Source organism: Struthio camelus, chromosome 1 (genome assembly GCF_040807025.1).
Source record: "Struthio camelus isolate bStrCam1 chromosome 1, bStrCam1.hap1, whole genome shotgun sequence".
Lineage (NCBI taxonomy): Eukaryota > Metazoa > Chordata > Aves > Struthioniformes > Struthionidae > Struthio > Struthio camelus.
This window is the reverse complement of record NC_090942.1, coordinates 70,796,833-70,817,897: the sequence shown is the minus strand read 5'-3', so window position 1 is coordinate 70,817,897 and position 21,065 is coordinate 70,796,833. Positions and strand designations below refer to the sequence as shown.

Here is a 21,065-nt window from a genome sequence, read left to right as displayed (position 1 = left end):
TATCCGCTGACCTGCAGAAGTCAGCTTGACTGTTCAGCCCAGATGAACTGTTCCTCATTGTTCTGGAGTTCTTGGGCTAGCGTTTTCTGCTATGTAAGCGTTCTCGTCTTCCTTTGTTCATTCTTGGAACTACTCCTTCTTATCTTCCTACTCATTCTGTATGGGTCTTGGGTGCATGGCATGTTGGTCATTTTTAATCTTTTGCATTATTTTAGGTGCGCCACTTGTATAATACAGGAGACTTGAAAGACATTCACTTGGAAATAGAAAACTTTGTGAACTCCAGGACACCAAAGCTGACTCGGAATGGTAGGCCTCATTATTGCTTCACTCCTTTTGGTACTCTGGAGCTGGATCAGTGCAGGATGTATAGAGCAGTGGGGCTCTGGAGTCTTATTTAACCCATCTCTTTTGGTTTAGAAAAAGTATCTAGCAATTCTTTTGATAACAGTCTAATTTTTCCAATTTTTCAAGTTTTAATTAACATGTAAATACATTTTTTTTGCCTAATTTCCCTTGCTGTATAACGCTGTTATATTTCTAAGCCTATTTGCTTATACAAGTATTTCTCTTCACTTCCTGTATCCTGTAACAATGTCATTACATTGAGCGTGGAAGCCTAGCCTGAATTCACTCCAGCAGCCAACTCACAATTCTTATAAAAATAAGAGAAGGCATTTCTCCTTGAGCAGTATCACATGCCTATGTTTTACCCCCTTACTGAATCTCATTTCTTAGCTTAACTAAATGAAACATTGCTTTACTTGCATTATTCTGGAAGTTAGACATCTTTTGGTTAAATATTTCAATATCTGTCTAATTGTCCTGTAGCCTGAGGGTTATGTTGAACTTTTTCTTTTGCGTACCTTGCCTTTGGAGTCCAGACAGTCTTTGGTGACTCTCGGAAGGGAGTTTTGCTGCTGAGCCTCCATTTCACTGTTTTATAGTTATGTAGTCTTTTGATTTGTTCTTTGGCCTACAACCGTGTGCCTTTGGGCTATGATCTCATCAGCTCTTGCAGTAAGACAAGGTCAAAACAGGTCAGTACTTAATTGAAAAGCTTTCAAGAGAAGTTAAGAATTTGCAGAAGTACATTTGTAGTTCTTCCATTAGAAATAGTATATCTGGACTTTAGAAAGCGTTGTGCTACTGCATGTCTTTTTGATCTTATTTTTAAAAAGCCTTTTGGGCTGTTTTACAGTTCCTGGGGCTCTTTTATGAAGTCTGGGGTGAAATGCCTGGAAAGTTACAACTCGACTAATTACTTTTTAGCAAATGAATAGTGCTTTCTTGGACCTAAAATAGATGTGATAGCTTTTTTTTGAAAAAAAAAATTCTGTCCTATATTGTCCCTTGTTGAGAGAGCTACTTGTTTACACAGAGACCCTACCAGCAAGTTTGTTTGTTGATACGTATTTTTTATGACATAGTTAGAATTCATGAAAGAGATTTTGTACGTTTCCACTTAAAAACTATGATTTCTTACAGAGTCTGTAGCTCGCTCCAGTAAATTGCTCAGTTGGTGCCAGAGGCAGACTGATGGATACGCAGGCGTAAACGTGACAGATCTTACAATGTCATGGAAAAGTGGCCTAGCTTTGTGTGCCATTATCCACAGATACCGTCCAGACCTAATGTAAGTAACTGACTGTTTTGAAGAACTGGGAAGGACAAGAACACTAGTCATATTTGGAACTAGTAATGGGGAGACTTAGGCAATGCATTTGTGACTTTTGGAGAAAATGAATTGAAATGAATTTAATTAAACTTGACAGAAGCTAGTGTGCAGTGATTCACGAGTAGAGTGGAAGGTCATAAAAGCTTGATGAATATCAAGATAAATGTGTTGTCATTTTCTCCTCTACATGATTTGACGGAATTAAACTGCAGACTGATACTGATTGGAGTTCATTATTATCTGACAACTCTTCTCTTTGTGAAATTAGTTGATAGCCTCAGTTAAATTTCTTGTGAACAAATCTCCACTTAGCCTTTTATGGTTTAATGGTAACTCTTTCTAAAAACATTTCTGGCTGCCTTTTCTAGAATTAAGTGACCTACAGTCTGAATAGAGTCATTGCTACGGTTTGTGCACTAACATGCTGATTGGACGAATGAGAGAGGCTGTCTTATTCCGGTATATGTTGGGTAAAAGAGTGCCCAAATTCTCGAATGGGAAAACTTTGGCAAGCATAAGTAAGACTGGTACTTTCATTGAAATCTGAAATGACTTCAGCTTCCCAAAAGGACATTAGAAAAAATAAATGCTAGCAGCATAATTAAAGACATAATCCAGTATAAAGTAAGCTAAATAATTATGTGGTTATTCCCTTCCATACATGCTGAATTACTTATCTGTTGCACTAAAGTTAACTTGAGCTACTCTTTTTGAAAGCTAGGTAGCTTGTGAGAGTTCCAAGTGAGAATAACAGCAAGTTTTGGAAAAGCCAATAGAACTAAAATATGAATCAGTCAAGAAAAATGGGGAAAAGAGGGAAGACATCATTTAGTTCCATGCACACAGAAGGTTTTACATAGGGGAAAATAATACAGTCTTCAAAGAAATTGCCAACAAAGGAGGAAGTGAAGATGTATTTCAAAGGAAAATAAAGTTCTGAAGATGAAAAACTTAGGTTTGTTGGAGCAATAAATGAAAAAAGAATATGTTTGAGACAGCGTTCACCCTAATTAAGTTAAGTAGTGTTAACTCTGCAATACAAAAAGATAGCGGCAAATAAATTTGAGAGAAAAAGATACTCTGGAGTTTCAGAATAAAAACTAGATATGGATATCTGAGTTCTTTCAAAAGACTCTTTATACTTGATTCAGTACATGCCCTCTTCCTGCCCTTTGCAGAGACTTTGATTCTTTGGATGAGCACAATGTGGAGAAAAATAACCAACTGGCCTTTGACATCTCTGAAAAAGAGTTTGGAATATCTCCTATTATGACTGGAAAGGAAATGGCATCTGTTGGAGAGCCAGATAAACTGTCGATGGTGATGTACCTCACGCAGTTCTATGAGATGTTCAAAGATACCATCCCGTCTAGTGGTAAGGAGCTTGGGACAGGTCTGTCAGATTTGAAGACAGCTGCAGAATGATTTTTGGGCACTCCGGTTATCTTTGTGCTTCTCCCACATGAGCTCATAGTTGTCGCTCACTAATCCTACACTACAAAAAGTTGCCCTCATGTTTGTGCTGACAGGAGATCATGTTAGCAGCATCAGGAGCAAAAAAGAGGAGTCAATGAGTGCAAAATAGTGTCCTCAAAAAAAAAATCTACATTCATTTCAGAACTTCTAGACAAATTTTTTGCTCTCTTGCTGTTATTAGAGGTTCATCTGTCCGTGGTCATGAGGTGCCCCGCTAGCAGTTGTTTAGTAGTTAATTTCAAGGCACTGGCCAAGTTTTATGTCTATTGTTTACCATGCTTGGATGGTGAGAGTAACTCCAGGCCAATGGAAGGCAGGACTGAAAGATCCTTAAGTAGAATTGAAAGATGTAAATGCCTAACATAAATGAATATTGCCTACCTTCAAATCGTAATGCTATTTTAGCTTTTTCTTTGTTACTGATGATCTTAATACATGCCTTAAGACACATCTTTCAAGTCTATCATTCTGGTGAAAACTGTGTGTTTAATAGCCTTTTTAACATATAGCATATATCAGGTATTATTTCCAAAGGTCTTGATTCTTCTTATTAATATTGGTCCTGATGGTCTACAGATACGGAAGTAAATAGAGTGAACCAACACAATATTTTTTCTGACTAGTTATAAAGCCTGAAGGAGAATTGATTTTGGCAAAATGAAGAGAGTGGAGTTGCTAAGAAATGTTCTCATTTTGGAGTCTCTATAATTATTTTATACAGAGAGTTTTAAGAAAAAGAGTGGTATGTTAAAAAATTAGTCTTTTGGTTGTGTATTTAATAATGGCACCACAGAAATAAAATCTTGGCACTCCCTTGTCCCACCTGTTTTTGCTAACAGACAGTCTGGACCTGAATGCAGAAGAAAAAGCTGCTCTGATTGCCAGTACCAAATCTCCCATCTCTTTTCTCAGCAAACTGGGACAAAGCATCTCCAGGAAACGCACTCCAAAGGTAACCATACCACAGTCCTGATAACACTTTTGTCTGTTAGGCTGCTATCCAAGTAGGTGTTAATAAAAATGGATATATGAGTGTGAATCTGCTGTGTATCAACAAAAGACCGTGTGTTCATCAGCTATTGGCATAGGACGGTACGTAACCATTCTCATTGCAGAATTACATGGGTACTCTCAATTGATGTTTTACTTCAGACTTAAAATCCTCGCCTTGTGCTAGAATTTGGGGATATGTTTTGTATTAGAACATAACTGGTACTGAGTTCCCAATTCATTGAAAGCTTTGAAGAATGTCAGGTAGAATTTCCAACATGAAGGCAAGAAATCCTCTAAGAAGCATCAGAAAAAAACCTCCACTTTTCTTAAACAAATGAGCCCAGAGAAGCGATCAGTTGTGTTGTAAAACTTCTTTGAACGTACTGATGGCATTCGTCTCAGGCCAGAAAGGTATGAGAATCCTTATCTTTGTTTTTTTTCTCCTCCTATTTTCAGGACAAAAAGGAAAAGGAACTGGATGGTGCAGGAAAGAGGAGGAAAACGAGCCAGTCTGAGGATGTAAGTATTAGAGTGGGGAAGTGTTATGGAAAAAAATATACGTGCGTTAGGTTCCTTGTTCCCACTCCAAGCCTTGCATTTTCTATATCCAGACAGGATTTATGCAAAATTTTTTAGAGAAAAATTAATTCTTCTTAAGAGATTATGCTTTGTCATATCTATAGTACAAATATTTTACTGGTGCTTTTGAAAGAACAGTACGTTAGAAATTAAATATTGCAGTTCCCTTATATTTTGTCTTGATTGCAATTTACTTTGACTTGACAAGGATGCCAAGAAGAAAATGCTTATTTAGTAAAGTGATGCAATGGAGTCAGAAATTTCATTCAAGTTAAAACTTTAGCTTCTTCATTTCAAAAGGCATACATACCCAGTATGCTCCAGAAGGCACTCCTCCCGTTCAAATGTATATAGGCGAATAGGCACAAGTGCACTAAAATTTAGAACTTTGAATTGTTAGTGAGGGTTTGAAGATAGCTTTTTGCTTTATGCCAATATATTCATGGGAGTGTTTCAACTGTGGTCTCTTTGCTAAGTCAATGTATCAAGTAAGATTGCAAAGATGAGGAAAGTTTATCAGAACTCGGTGACCTGCCGCAGAAAAGTAAAATGTGAGCTTTGAAATGCAAGCTAATGTATTCATTTTCTGCAATGTTAGAAACCTTTTACAGCAACAGGGAAGAGAGGGAAAAGGTGGTCTGGACGGATCTGTTAAATTTTCTTTCTCTTGATTGTTAGGAGGACATCCCTCGAAGCTACAGAGAAGAAAGGCCCACACTGGTGAGCGCCCTGACAGAGAGGAGGATTGATGCTGCCATTGGGAATCAGAACAAAGTGAAATCCATGGCAACCCAGCTACTGGCCAAGTTTGAAGAGAATGCACCAGTGCAGTCCTCAAGCTTACGGAGACAGGTAGGAGATGGGTGGTAGAACCCTCTATTTTGTAGAGCAACAAGACACTAATAATAACACTCCTCAAGACTGGATGTTAGTGGTGCTCTTCTACTTCAAAGGCTCTTCTAAGTAAGAGGAGAAGAGGAAAATTTCTTGATTTAGGAGTATGAGATGGGGAAGAACTTCCTGATGGAAGTCTAGTTCACTGTTATTACCGGTACTGTGTTATGTAATCTCTTTCAGAAACATCTTAAAAACAATTAGAATTATTGAACAATTAAGAACAATGAAAAGCAATTGGTTCTTTTGTAACTGCTACTGCCTTTGAAAAGCTTTCTGGGAACATCCCATTTCTAATGTTTGAGAACTATCATTTAAGTTCTGGTTTGAAGTTTTTTCATGTCAGTTGTTCGTTCTTATGAACTGGGCCTCAGTATGTTTATGTAACTGTAAGCTCTGCAGATAAAATGCCTGGGAGTTTCTTTGCAATCAGGATATTTGTAGCATTCAAAGTGAGGCTTCCTGATGACTGCTGGTTATTCAGGATGGTATCTGAACTACTGCAACTGCAAGGTAGTCTCCTTTGAAGTTAGACTGAGTCACTCCAAGATGCTGCTAGCAGTGCAGCATCAGCAGTTTAAGACTCAGTATGGTTTAAGTGCCTGGGTTCTTGCCCTGCTGCTTCACAGCTTGTGCCAAGTTTTGTGCTGCCATGGCTAGATTGTGACTAGGATCAGACCTAGCTACTTGAAAGCTGCGCACCAGTGCCAGTAATATAATGGAAGCTCAAAAGGATGGCATATATCCTACTCTTTGCCAGTCACGTGTTTCCTCAGTCAGCGCATACTAGCTGGAATAACCAGGCTGAAGTGAAGAAACTATGAAAATAAAAGGAGTGTCCAAAAAACCCCCATAGTGTCCCATTTTGGATAATGTCTTTTCCCTTTTTGTGTTTTACTTGCTAATTCTCCCCCTCCTATTTTTTTTTCTCTTAAATGTGTGTCTGTCTGATTCTGTCTTCCATTCCTTTGGCTTTCTTTGAGTTTCCTTTGCTGTTTTATTTTTCCTCCCTGGTTCCACTCTTCTATCCCTACAACCTGCATGCAGCAGCCTGTTCTGCCTTATCAAGAACGTGTTCACAACCAACCATCCAGCAGACGAGAACAGGGCCGTCTTGCTTCTGTGCCCCAGTGGAAACAGGTAAACAAGTTGATTATGAATATGATGCAGTGCCTACACCCAATACCAGCTATCACTATCCTGTTTTTAAACCATTGTTTTCCAGCACCTTTACATAAAACCATTGTTTTCAATCATTTAATTAATAATAAATAAAACCAGAGTCTTCATCAGGCAATGATACGTGATTTAATATTTCAAGAGAACTTAGCAGTCGAAGTTTCCCTGTCCTCTTACACCAGTTTCAACTTCCCAGTTTTTCAGTGGATGTTTGAGCAGAAATCTTGCTAATAGATGCAACTTAGTATAAATATTTTACTGTCTGGGGTGTTTCTAGATTTTTCTGATAGGGAAAAAATACAAACAGAAAAAATATAAGCAATTTTCCCAACCAATGAGGCTAGAGGTGTCATGTCATCTATGATATGTCTTTTCACTGATAAGCTTTATTGTGTCAACAGAAGACAGTGCGCTCTGGGGTCCAGCTTTTGTGCTGGACTTTGTTGTGCTTTTCATCTGACAGTTGAAATGGAGAAGAATAAAAATAGGTTTCAAGGGTGCAAAATCTGCAAGATGCAGCAGGATCAAAGAGAAGATTGATATGATCTCTATTCCAAAGGTTCCCGAGGACTTGCCTGGAGAAATAAGGAATATCAGTTGTCTTAGTTCAAAAGCCATGAGAGTACATAGGAGCATTTATTCAGAGACCAGCTGAGGCAGAAAGCCAGCCACTAAGCCAAGGAGCCAACTTTGCCAAGCTTGAACAGAAATCTGTCCTGCAGGAGGTTGTTGCTGAAGCAGTGTTTCAACTAGCTCCTAAGAATCCTAATTCTGATTGCTGAGGCACAGCAGAATCTGATAGCTGCAAGACAGCACGTTACTGCAGCACTGCAACGGCTCTCTACAGTGACACCCGGCACTCCAGCTACAAAGCTATTCCGCGGCCACAGATTCTATAGTGAAATTGATGCTGCTCTTTAGAAGGACTTTATGTTAACTAGAAAGAGCTGTTCAAGAAGCTTCATGAAGCTATGAGACAGAGTTCTCCTGCATCTCTTCATGCAGCAAATGCCTCCTACTGTGAAGAGTCCTTTGAAGAGGAGCAAAGCAATTCCTAACTGGATAAAGTGGTAACCTGTTCTTGAGGGAAACCAGATGGTGCCTAAATGTTCTTTCCACTAGGCAGAGTAAACTGGAGGGTTCTGGGGAGGAAGGCAATTTCAGGCCTTGTGACTGACAGGTTTGGTCCTGCATCTTGGAAGCTGCATAGCACAGGAAAACATACTGCAAAAGCAGCAAGGCTAATTGTGGGGGAGAAATCAGACAGTTGCACAGGAAGTGGTCTGGACTGTTGATGGAAAAGCTACATCTGCCTTGGGCTGTGACCTTCCAGTGTGTGTCTGTCACATGGACTTACTTAGTTATACTTGCTTCTCAATTTAAGACCAGATTCTTGATTTGCCCTGTAGTTAACAGAGATTGCAGGCTAGCAGTTTCAATCAGTTTGTGATGCAAAATATCTTTGGGACTACTGTAGAGGTGGCATAGGTCAGTCTGGTGTGGCAAAACTCTGAGAAAGGGAGAAATCCTGGCAGAATCTGTTCTGAAGCAATTTTTACTTTTATCACAAGACCTTCGTGCTCTCTTTCTTGTAAAGGAAACACCTTGAAAGGATCCAGCAGAATTAAAGCCTTGCCTGTCTGCTGCTCTCCACGTTCATAGGGATCTGCATTTTCCTCAGGAATTGTGTTGGAAAATTTACTTGGGAATGTTGATCTGTGTTGTCAAAAATGGGTTCATGCTGGTAGGAGTACCTCAGCAGCAGCTAGTAACATATGAAGATGATGTTACGTGTATATCCACAATTAAAATATGTATAGTTTTTTATGTGATGATGCTGTTGCCTAAAAAGGCTGGATTTTTTTTTTTAGTGTGGTTAATCTCCTCCAGGGAACTCCTAGCTGTATAAAAACAACTCCCATTGTATGTTCCATTGTTTTCTAAGCCATTTGGGCTGCTTTGGGGAAAGATCATCTCATCAGGGATCATGAAACATTGGAAAGCCATGTGATCTGTCTAGAAGAGGATCTGACTACTTGGGTATGGTATGGGAGACTAGCCTACTAAACTGAATTTTGTCCTGAATTTCCAGAGTCAACATAAGCCTTCAGCAGTTTTTTTTGCTGTAGTTTCATAGTCTCCTAACAGCAGCAAGGTATGTGCCTAATAAAGAAGCTTTCATCACTTACATTTACAGAGAGGCTTGTGAGATGGAGGTTGCAGGTCTTTCTGTGCACATTTTTTCTGCTTCTGGAACTCTGATGCTTGTTCTGCTGAGATAGTCCCTTGAAGGGTGGTAAAGATGCAGCAGTAAAAAACCTTTTCAGTAATTCTGTTGGAACTCTTATTTTTGAAGATGTGTAATGACTAACCGAGATGACCACAGTCAGCAGGAGTTGAAATCTCAGTGGAAGAGAACTTAAAAAAACCTTTGATTTCCATAAGTGTTGTTTTTCCTACTTAATTTCTTATTTCAATCTGTTGATACATCTTTCTCTCCTCTTTCCTATAGCCATCTTTGTCTTTGCATACTCAGAAATGCATCCTACTGGAGGGCTGAACATATGCCTATTCCACTTCATTATACAGTGTTCTGCTATCTGCCATGGAAAAATATGCAAGTTTGTGAAAATGTTGAAATCTGAAATACAAACTAGGCCATGGTCAGATGAAAGTGCGTAAACAGGTGCAATGGTTGAAGATGCTATTCCCTTCTGCTAGAGATTAGTACCTTCGCAGCTGAGCCTTTTGAAACAGCATGTAAGTGTTCCTCACCCACTTCAGTGCAAAGTCATATGGCTTAGTTTAAACTGCTTGTAGCATCTGTTTAAATTAGGAGAGCTGATTTTTGTGCTGAAGGGGAAAGAACACTCAAACAAATGTTTGTGCCAGCTCAGCTGTAATGTCAGTGATGAACATCTGTAATATCTTACCTTCATGCTGTTTCTTCAGAGGTTGTCTAACAGTGGCTTTAGATACTCAAGTGTTTCTTTTTGCAGTGCAACTATTTCCAGATACGCTGGGGAGAGGATTCAAAAGGAAAGGAAAAAAAACAGGCAAAAGATGCATGAAAAATGAAAAATGGACAAGTGGTGGAAAAAAGACTGTACGTAGTTAGGATTTATAGAACTAGAAAGGCATGTGATCTGGCACAGAAACCAGGACATATGTATACTGTGTGGTATTCAGATTATTAGTTATGGCTACATTTCAGCTCTAAAATGGATATATTTATTTTCTAGTAGAATGACACAGTGCAGTTTAATTTGTCTTAGGTTGTTTAATCTCTGTAAGGTAGAGCAGAAGGAGTTGAAGCTGAGAACAGAAAGCTGTGACTTGAGTTTTTTGCTAATGAACTCCGAGCAAGAGTAATTAGGCCAACAGGATGGATATTTTTAAACATCACAGGGCACAGCAATATGTAATTCTTCATGAAGCAAAGAGAGCAGACTGACTGTGCTATGGAGAGTTCCAGGTTGTACATTTCACTAATCATGAGATTTTGAGCCAGTTGATGCACTTCTGAGATTGTGACCTGTCTCATCAAAGCCAATTGTATTGTAAAAGCCAATTAGCTTTTCTATCATTATTATGATTTTTTTCTTTTTCTGTTTTAAAAAAAGATGAGGAATAAGGAACGTTCTCGGACCTGCCCCAAAAAAGTGATCATGCTCTCTTCTTCCACTCCACCTTCCTCTCCACCGTATCTCAGACAGCAGGTGATTCCCTCTGCATGCTCTGTCCCTTTCTCTTCATTACTGTTTGTACAAGTGACTAGATCAGTTAGCAGATATCCCATTTGCAAATGCATTTTCAACTTACTTTATTCAGATGGTGATAGGGTTTTTGGATCTCTTAGCTTAAAAACATAGGTTGGCATTAGATCAGCAGAAGTATGATTATGACGATTATCTGATGCAGTGTAGATTCTGAGATTTTACTAGGGGTCATTTGTAATTGCAGTAGCCTTTTTCAGTTTTGAGTTGCAGTAGAACAGAAGTGAAATAACAAGGGCCAAGTCTTCCCTTCAAGTGTGTATATACACCTTAGAAATTCAAGAGGTGTGCTTCTGTCTAAGCATTAGAACTGGATCCTGTATTGCATATAGATCTTTCAATGTCAGAAAACTTTTTCAGACAAGTAAGGTGAGTCTGTCTGAAGCAGCACAGGGATAGAAAGTGCAGCGTTTCTCCACTCTTCCTTTAAACAAGTGTGATTGAGAATTTGCCCTTGTATCCATGAAACTCTTTCAGGATTACTTATATGAACTGCTTTTGGGGACTCTTGTAGTGGCATGGACATGTCCAGTTTGGTCCTTCTGTTTCCCCCACACCCAGCCCTTTGTATCACAAGAGTTTATGTTCAGTGTGTCTGAGTTTTAATTTGGAGTAGGAAGAGCAGATCTGAACACAGTATATAAACGTGCATCCAGATGTGCGTGAGCAGGTATTTGTTGTCCTTCTAGTTAAATATTACCTGAAATCTTTTAGTATTTGTGTCTCGTTGTACACGGTCATTGTACTTCTTTGAGTTGTATCTATTCCTTTTTTTTATTATTCCCTTTTCCTGCCGTAATAAATTCCACTCCTTCCTGAACAATCTTGAACTAATCTTGAGGTGATAAAAAGGCAGCTGCAGTTCCATGGACCTCCCATAACTTTAAACAGGAATTGTACAAATAAATTTCCCCATAGGTGGAAAACATGTCTTCACGGAACTCTTCCATGCCTGTAAACTGCCTGTAAAGGCATATCACCTTTTAGCAAAGCAGGAAAGGGTCATTCTTGGGCATCAAGTCTGACTTGCCTTACTGCTCTGTAAGGCAAGGTAACTTACTCAGAGTGTAGTTACATGTTACATTTAATGTGGTCTGACTTAGTCCACCCTCAGACCACACGTTCTCCACTGCCTCTCTTGGGTCAGGTTGTGCAGCTGCAAGATAAGTCAATTTACTAATCTGATTGAAAACTGTCATAACAAAAAAGTGGTTAGTTTTCTGGTACCCATGTGGACAGCATGGTGCAAGGAAGGATACATTTCTAGGTAGATGGGATGGGGACAGCTCTTTTCTGTAGCAGCGTTCATTTAGACTAAACTGAGTGTAATGTGGAATTAGATTATTAGACATTGTAATAGGTGTGCTTCTGTCTAAGCATTAGAACTTGATCCTGTTTTGCATATAGATCTTTCAATGTCAGAAAACTTCGTCAAGGTCCTTTTGAAGATGTTAACAGATAATTTTTATGGGAGATTTAAGGTTTTCCCTCAGTTTATTGATAGAGAAACGATGGCAGTTAAATGCTGAGGTTTACTCCACAGAGTGGGAGTCATTTTCTATATGGAAAAATTGTCTTGCTGTCACTAAAGACCCTTTAGTTTTTTGTATTTTCCTTCCCTAGCTTCTCCAAATATTTTGTGTGTCTTGTGTCTCCTGCTTGCATAGTTCAGTCATGAGAGCTGGCTATTGCTGGGTCCAAGTGTCCTTTGATTGTTTTCCACCTTGTGTTCTGTAGGAAATTTTTTTTTCCACGTCTTTTTTCTCAAGTAAATTAATAAATTGCCAGCTTCGGCCTTTTAACTCTCAGGGTTTTTTGCTTCCTGTGCTACAGAACCAGTCTGCTAGAACCTATTGAGAGGTCTGCTCTTGGAGACATTTTTTGCCTTTTGAATGATTTCTTCTTCTGAAATTGTCTTGACCCAGGCCTCGTAGCAAGTCAGATGGATCTACGTCCTTGTTACACTGATGTCTTTTAAAAGCTATACCTCTGTGCTTCTAATGCATTCGTTCTGCCACGTCTTTTAAATTTTCCATTTCCTTCCTTTGATCTAATATCACAGTGTGAGTTGTATTGAGCGTTTTATGATCTTTCTCATACTAATCTCATTACGTTATGGTAATGTATAGTGGTTAACTGACCTGATATAAATACATATGGACTGATTTTTAAATTTTCCCTACAGGATCCAAGTTGTTATTGCCAGTTTTAGGATACTCTTCTTAATAAGCTATTATGTTATCATTATGGCCTCTTTTCTGCCTGCGTTGTAAGAAAATTTGGATGAAGCATATTTTGACTAGGAATGTGGTCTGTGATTGTTATTAAGTTCATGATTTGTTGTCTGCAGAGAAACAGGGACCATGGTGCTGACTCTCCTGGGGAGCAGAGTCCCAGACAGGAAAGGGTAAAGAGCATGAACAAATGGCATGGATGCTGATGACACAATGCAGTGGTGGATGTGTGCAATACAGAGAGCAAATGTACTGAGTGGAACACACTTATCCTGATGCTGCTGTTAACACGCTGCAACTGCTGAGAGTCAATTAGGAGTGATTATTTCTGTGTGATGCCCACATAAATGCTTAACAAGCCTTCATCAATGGTTTGCTAAATGTGTTTATTTTGCCACAGATTTAGCACTTAAGCTCTTCCCATTCTTTTTCTCTTACACCTCTTTACTGGAGTATGCTGAGGCTATAGCAGAACAAGAAGAGTTAAGTTTTGTGCTAATTCATGTGAACATGGATGCATTGTTTCCACTGCTTGCTTTCTGGATCGTGAAACAACTGCCGTTCCATCCTGCCTCCTACAGTCCAGAGTAAAAGGAAAAATGATGAGAGATTATTTACTATAGAGATTTTGATGCTGCCTTCACAATAAAATATTCAACAGTCTGTCTGTTCAGTGTTACACAGAAGCACTGGAAAAGGAAGGATAGGCTCCTAAAAGAATTGGTTGGTTTGGATTAGCATTAAAAAATTAATTGACATTCCACTAAGGCATTTAATGAATTAAGTCATAAACGGTAGCCAGCTATAAAACTGTCGTAACTTTCAAAATGTGTCCTACACAAAAGACTGTTGTGGGCCGAATGTTTTCTGACAGGCAGTAGAAGAGGAATACGCATGGTGTTTGCAGTGACACAGAATCTCAGAGCTTTATAATAGGCTCTAGTTTTAGTGAAAGTGATCTAGTGGGAAGGAGTAGGTGGAACTGAGAGCAGATGAAAATAGGCAGTATTATTAAGGCATCTGAATGAGAAAAATACTTCTCGTTAATTGGGTGTGAACCCAGTTTTGTATTCTGTTTTTGAAGAACAGCTAGCAAGTAAGTACTTAGCAGCACCTTAGCATTCTTAGCAGATTAAGGTTGAAGTTTCTTCATGAGTGCATGTTTGTAGTTCCTAGTTTATTATTTTTGATCTCTACAAACACATTAGCTGAAAGCTGCGTGACATGAATGGTAGCCCTGTCCTTCCAACAGCAGGACACAAGCCAGCTCTTTTTTCCATGTCGTTAAAGTGCACCATACAACAGGTTAGCGAGATTGATAGGAGCGACTAGAATAGCAGAGGTGTCAAATATTGTGCCTGGGGTCTGTTGACATGGCAGTGCAATACGAACAAGTAGGACACTGAAAGCTGCAGAAGTAAGACTAGCCACTTCTGTGGTGGCTTGATTGTCTTATGCTTTACTTCAGCCAGCCAGTCTTGTTAAACATCCTGTCTTTGTTAAGTACCACATTCACTTTTTGTATCCCAGCATCATAAAGAAAACTAATTCATTCTTTATGAGAACTGCACTGCACTACCCTAAAAATGAGTGTTTCTGTGCACAGAGTCTGAGAAACACAGGTATGTCTGGGTCTAGATATGTAAAGGAAATCTTTGACAACAAGAACTATGGTGAAATGAGTACCAAGGATGGAGCTTCTTTTGCGCATGATAAAACCACATCTTTGGATTAGAAAATTTTTTTTTCCAGGTGGTAAATGCCAGGGAGAGGCTATGTGCTTGTTTGATTTTGGCTGCAGCAGTGCTAGGTGGGAATAGTTGTGAATAATGTTTAAATCAGCTGTTTTTTCTTATCTTTGAGGGCCTAAATTTAGGACTTCATTAGAACAGTAATCCAATACACATTGGATGAAAAAACAATCTTCAGTTGGGAGCTTTTTTTTTTCTGCATGTGAATTTCATACCTTTTTTTTCTGGCTTTGGCCTTGCTTTCAGTTTAGTGTCTGTTCCCTTTGGGACTTTTTTGCGTGTTTGTTCACTTCCTTCCTCATTCCTTATCTCACAGAGATCTCCTCGTTTTTTTTCTGATGACCAAGTGCCCGAGAATGTTGAACAAAGGGCATGTCAGCTGGCTGCCCTCCTGGAGCCAAGGCCTACAGTGAGGCATCAGGTGACTACAGCCCTGTCTATCCGGTGTTCTGTATCAGTTTGTAATTCTGAGTGCTGGTTACATCTGGGATCAGAGGGATACAAAAATTCCCCCAAATACAGTGACCATTACTGTACACAGTCATGTGGTTAAAAAGACAGAGTAAATCTGTTTTGTGTAGTTTTCTATCCTGCTTGCCAGTTCCTAACTTTTGTCTTACTTGATGAATGAGGGCATTTCTGTTTCACAAAACACGATGTCAACAGTAAGGTAAAAAACACCCTCCAAGCTTCAGAGTGCATACTGAAAACTAGCTGGACTGCAGATCAAACCATCTCAGAGCTGTCTTTTACCAGTCAGCTGCTCACGAGTTCTACTTGCTTCTGGAAGCAAGAACATCTGTACTTTCCAAGCATAACTCCTGGCTCTGAAGTACTAGTTTTGTTTCCATGCTTCCTGTATTCTTACTTCCAGCAGGAGAGTTGGCAGCTTGTGCAGATTTTCATTGCTTCCAGTGGAAACTTTTGTTTTGTTCTTGTGCTTAATTTTCTCTCCTATGTGTCTTCTCTGACATATGGGACCATGCCAGTTTGAACAGCGAATTCTTTAGTTTCTGTTTCCTCACCCCTGTTTTTTTTTCAACTGAGATCTTCAACAGCGTTTGGCAAATATGAGAGTGCTTTTGGAAAACACCATCTACATAAATTTTTTTCCCCTAGATTATATGGTTTTGAGTTAACCATCCAAATTGAGCTGTCTTCTCAAACTTGAATATAAACAGTCCCAGAGTTTTTACTGGTGGGCCTAGCTTTACCAAGCCATATCAGAAGCTGTAGGTCATTTCTGAATTGCTGTTCTTTGGGGACACAGTCTTTGCTGTTCCTTAAAATCAGTGAAGCTGGTCTGCAGGAACGAAGAGTGAAGATTTGCCTAGGTTTGAAATAGGATGTGGGAAATCTAGAAGAAGCCATGAAAGATTGGATAAGAAGACTAGTTTAAATGTATTAGCTTCTATTTGTTCATGGATGACACAACTGAAGATCTCAGGCATGGTCCAGGGACAGCATGCATGTGTGCATTTCACTGCTCAGTTGAAAGGATGACAAAGTTAACATCTAGGCGTATACACCTTCCTGCTACTTTTTGTGTTCCCTTCTAGTATATTAAAGCTCCTTGTGAGGGTAGAAAAGATTAAGAGCATTACATTGCAAAAAAAAGAAATGTTTTTTGAGACTGTTTTATTTCTATATAGATACAAAATTAAGGAGGAGAGAGAAAATACAGGGGAGACAGAGAACACGAAGTTGAAAAAAGGATAAGGGAGGTAGGGCAGAGAGGAAAAAGAGGAAACAGATGTTGGAACAGTGCAAATGATAGATTATGATGTGGGATTTAAGGAAAGGAAATTTCTTGTTAGCAAAAGTCGAGCAATGAGAGAAAGAAAGCTTAGCAAGTAAGAAAAATTTTCAAAAAAGCAACTTGAGTAAATTTTGATGATCTTCAGTACAGAATATCTGTGTATAAAACAAACAGTTATTACTCCCTGCCTCACCAGGGAATGAAAGAAGATGTGACAGACATTTTTCTCCAAGTTTTCCTGCAGCAGTCTTTATGAAAGTTTTTGATGGTGGGCAGAAGGGCCTGGGTTTTTGTTTTTATTTTCTCCTATTTTATCCTCCATAGTCTTGTATGATTGTCTTGATTTTTATTTTATTTTTTAGCCTGAGACTGAACCGTCTCGCCGATTCTTTGTTGACCAGTGGGAGCTCTCCCTTAGCCTCCGTTCTTCTAACCGCCCTTCTTCACCCTCATCTGACTCCCTTCGACAGGTAGCATTAGCCTGAGCATTGCAAGATGCACTCTGCTGTGTCCGCTTGCTCCACCCCAGTCCCACCAGCCAAGGATATACCACAAGAGATAGCTAGGCTTGCAACACTTCACCTGCAGAATGCAATGTCTGTGCATATTCATGCACAAGTGAGAAACCAGAGGCAACTTGTGGCATAGCTAGGTTATTCTTAGCCGTAAAGCTTCTGGTAAACCTCACGCTCAAATCAGTTTTTTTCAGTGCTGATAGTCTTCTGGCTTGAGAGTAAAGCTTTTTTGTTTTACTTGCCACTTCTGTTGAGATTTTGAGCCAAACTGCAGAATAAGTTTGTGCATATATACTTAGAGGAGAGTATGAAACAAACAAAAAGCGCTTTGGCTTTCTGAAAAATCACTAGGAATATGAACTGGTTGCAGTTGCCATGCATGCAACAAACAGCAGGAACTTGATCTGGCCTAAGGCTGGATTAGGTTCTTTGCCCACCCTTCAAAATGTTGCAGGACATTGTATATCTTGAAGGCCTTTGGCTAAGTTGAAGAAAGATAAAATGCTTCACTTAAAATCCAATTTTAAGCCACATTTGGAGGTGAAGGGAGCAGAATGGGACGGGATGGGACACAAAACCAAGAACCAAGCATTAAAGATCCAGCAACTTCGTACCCCACACCAAATTGCCCAAGGTATTGTGAGTTAAGATTGGCAGAATCCTTTTTCAAGAACAGAAGCTCATATATATGCTGGTAGAAATTTAAAGATCCTGAAACATCTGCAGTTAAGGTTGGCAATGTGGTTTCAACTAAAAGAAAGATTGTACTAAAAGCCCCCGCTTCCCAAGAAAAAGCTTGATTTATCATTTAAGAAAGCTTAAACAGCCTCAAACGTTTTTGATCTGTTAGAAGAAAATGGAAAATTCCCAGCCAGATGATTTTGGTTATCATTTTAAGATTGACATTGGATGGAAGGAAGAAAAGTAAAAATTTCCAGTGGGCTCCATTTAAAATATCATATTTGTCAGGATGTGATAAATGACATTGAAGTCCAACTCTGGTGGACATGTGTGTGCGCTTACACACACTCTAGCTAAGGAATAATAAGGAACCTTGAAAATCGCAAAAGACAAATTATATGTTATTTCTTGCATATTCAAATACAGCGAGTGCTCTGCATTTTGGGATAGGATCAGTGGACATGCCTGGAAAAGCAGTAGGTGTAAGTTATTTCTGGGCAGAAATATACCCTAGCCACTGTAGTGGCACAGAACTTAAGGAATTAGGACTTCACTAACAGCAGCAATAAGTGATGGCTGAGCACTCAATTTTCAAAATCTTTTCCCAAAAGAATTACCCGTTCAGTGGCAGATTTCAGCTTTTTTAGTGCTTCCTGCTACTCTCATATCTGCAAACATGTAAAGATCTTAAACGTTCCTAAAAGACTAGTAATCACATTCATGAAATTACATTCTGTGATTAGTTGTAGGAAATAACTGTTTTGCTTCAAACAAGTTCTGCTATATGGATAAAGTGGTTTCTGAGATAGGACTTCAATCCTTTCCTTCAGAGTAGTGTTATCCTAGGAGTTTTACACTTGCCAGAAGCTAGAGTGTGCCTCTGATCTTCATTTGCTGAGAAGACTCCAGCTAGAAACATTCATAATGCTTCTTAGTCTGGCGAAGGAACATTGCTTGGTGTGCTGCCTGCTGCTCTACTGAGACAAATACATGGTGTTTGCAGTATGATTGCACTAACATAGCTGTAAGCACATAGTTTTCTTAACTATGTAATTACTGCCAAGTGTTGTAAGTATTTCCTGTGAAAAGCGCTTCCTCTGCTCTTGTACTGACTGAACATGGCTTTCAAACGCTCCTTTTGTACAATCCAAGGTAACAGCCAACCTGCCTAGATTCCTTGGAATATTGGAAGGTTTTTAGATATCCAAAGTTATGGAGTTTGGCACTACACATGAGGAAGAAAAGCCTAGGTATAAAGCCATGTGCAAAGCTGAACAAGTATATGTTTCAGATGTATGCAGGTGTGGCTCTAATGCATTGCATGAGGATCTTGCATCTTTTCCATATAAATGGAATGCTCTGTGTACTTTTAGCATTGGAATAATTCATATTTTTAGTCACTGAGTTCCTGAGTTGAGGATTTCTTCCTGCTCTGCAAATGCTCTGCAAGTTGGTTCTTTCCATTTGCTAAGCATCTACATGTACTGTTATGATCAGCACTTGGAATTAGGCTGTATGACATGTCTTTTACCTGGAACTTAAAGTTTTAACCTATATTTGGTCTTGTTTTTGAGAAGTGTGTACATGCAGGTTTCCAGATGTAAAAATGCCCACAAGCAAAAGAAAACTCCTCTGTTTTCTTCATCATCATATATTTCCCGAGTACTTATAGAATGCTAAATGCAGACCATATTTGTTTTTACAGTTGGTACTGGACTGGTGATTACTCATGATGCTGGCTTTGCTGTTACTACTTCTCACTTCATATTGTCCACTGTCTTGGCATGGTTTGACCTCTCTGCACTTCTTCACCACCTAACCTATTATCATTTTTGTCATTTTTTTTTAAATTAATTTTTTCCTTTTCTCACTTCCCTATTGTTTTACTCCACCCATCTGGTAGAAGTATATAAAGATGTACACAGGCGGAGTGAGCTCTTTGGCTGAGCAGATAGCCAATCAGCTTCAAAGGAAAGAGCAACCCAAAACCCTTCTAGACAAGAAGGAACTGGTAAGACGATGTACAGAAGATGATGCGTGTTTGTGATTAGATGTACTGTAGATCTGACGTATTGTGAGTGTTTGGTTGTTAACTACAGTGATGGCATCTGTAGTAGCTTTGTAAAAGACTTCACTTCCCTTTCTCCATCTGCCCTCACTCTTTTCCTCATTTTCCTTGCAAAATGTTTGAATCCAATGTCAACATCCAAGGACTGTGCATATACCTTTGGAAAACTGCTTGTCGTATTCATGAAGATGTGTTTGATCCACTGGGGCTAGTATTGCATTATTGTTTTCTGGAGGAGATGCCCTTTTTTGATAATGTGGGTCTAAGAATTGCTGTTTGAGGGATTTCTGATGGTTTTGCCTTTCCATTGTATGCCTCCTCTTGGCATTTATTTCAAGGACAGCATTAATAGTACGTGTGTCCACTCTTCTATCCAGAGCTGTAATTTGCTCCTGACATATGTAGGCATGGCATCCTAGGACCTTGTTCCCTGGACATTAAGGTTAGTTTTTGGTGTCCTGACTAAAGCTGTGAATTTTGTCAAAGAACTGCAGCATCCAGATGCTCCAGTGTCCACACAGATGAAGAGATAATGCGACCATGCAAACTTGATGAGCCTAGATGCACACAAACCTATTTGTGCCTATTTCTGTCTAGGGCTCGCTGAAAAAGGAGTTCCCCCAAAACGTGGGAGGCAGCGATGTCTGTTATTTCTGCCACAAGCGAGTCTACGTAATGGAAAGGCTGAGTGCTGAAGGCAAGTTCTTCCACCGCAGTTGCTTCAAGTGTGAATACTGTGCCACCACTCTTCGATTGTCATCTTACGCCTATGATATTGAAGATGGTAAGAGAAATTGCCTTTATGTCAGAATTGTCTTAACAGTCCTGGAATTCTGTTTAGAGATCTCAGCTCCTTCTTCATTTACAAATTACTTGGTGAGTTGGGAAAGGGAATAACTTCTATTCCAAAGACACCATCTCTCAAAATGTTGAAACTATATGGATCTGCTCTCCTGTGGCCAGATCATGCTAGCAGCAAAATAACGGAGCTATTAGGAATTAATTTAATATAAAAAAAAAAAAGCTCCTGGAGGGCAAAGAGACAAATAGTATTTTGGGGCTTTAAAAGGCTTGTAGGCTGATTTCGAAGGCTAGATGCTTTACTCTTACGTCAGTACTATTAAATGAGAAAACTGCTTAGTACAGTGTTTAAGATGATCATTTGAAAAAATGTAATGTGGGAGACATGCAAACAGCTTTTCCTTCTTGAAGACATCACAACAGTCCAACTCTGTACATTTATTTTTGACTTAATATAATAGAAACTTTATAATCAGAGGCTATGATAATGGCTCATTACAGACCCAGTTCTGTTTATATACTGAATAACGGAGCCTGGAAGTTGAGAAGAGATAAGCACATGTTACATATATGGAGAAAGTGTTGTTGAAGCAGTTACTGCAGATTCAGTAATGACTCTTGTTTTCTGCATCTGTTAGACTGAAGAGGAAAGAATATAATTGCAGAATATGCTGATGGCTC

General features: G+C 39.2%; 1 protein-coding gene across 3 annotated transcripts in view; it reads left to right on the top strand.

Moving 5' to 3' along the window:
- MICAL3 (microtubule associated monooxygenase, calponin and LIM domain containing 3) overlaps window positions 1-21,065 on the top strand; it is a 150,091-nt gene that overhangs the window by 55,588 nt on the left and 73,438 nt on the right. For 2 of the 3 annotated variants that reach the window (XM_068947721.1, XM_068947728.1), the window contains exons 12-19: window positions 216-309; window positions 1,489-1,636; window positions 2,857-3,053; window positions 3,994-4,106; window positions 4,604-4,666; window positions 5,405-5,578; window positions 6,671-6,760; window positions 20,181-20,367. In XM_068947721.1, the coding sequence (XP_068803822.1) occupies window positions 216-309; window positions 1,489-1,636; window positions 2,857-3,053; window positions 3,994-4,106; window positions 4,604-4,666; window positions 5,405-5,578; window positions 6,671-6,760; window positions 20,181-20,367 (1,066 nt within the window). Of the gene's footprint in view, window positions 1-215; window positions 310-1,488; window positions 1,637-2,856; window positions 3,054-3,993; window positions 4,107-4,603; window positions 4,667-5,404; window positions 5,579-6,667; window positions 6,761-10,422; window positions 10,519-12,925; window positions 12,983-14,876; window positions 14,982-16,681; window positions 16,790-19,418; window positions 19,527-20,180; window positions 20,368-21,065 lie in introns of all 3 variants that reach the window. The other variant, XM_068947717.1, reaches the window with a different exon arrangement.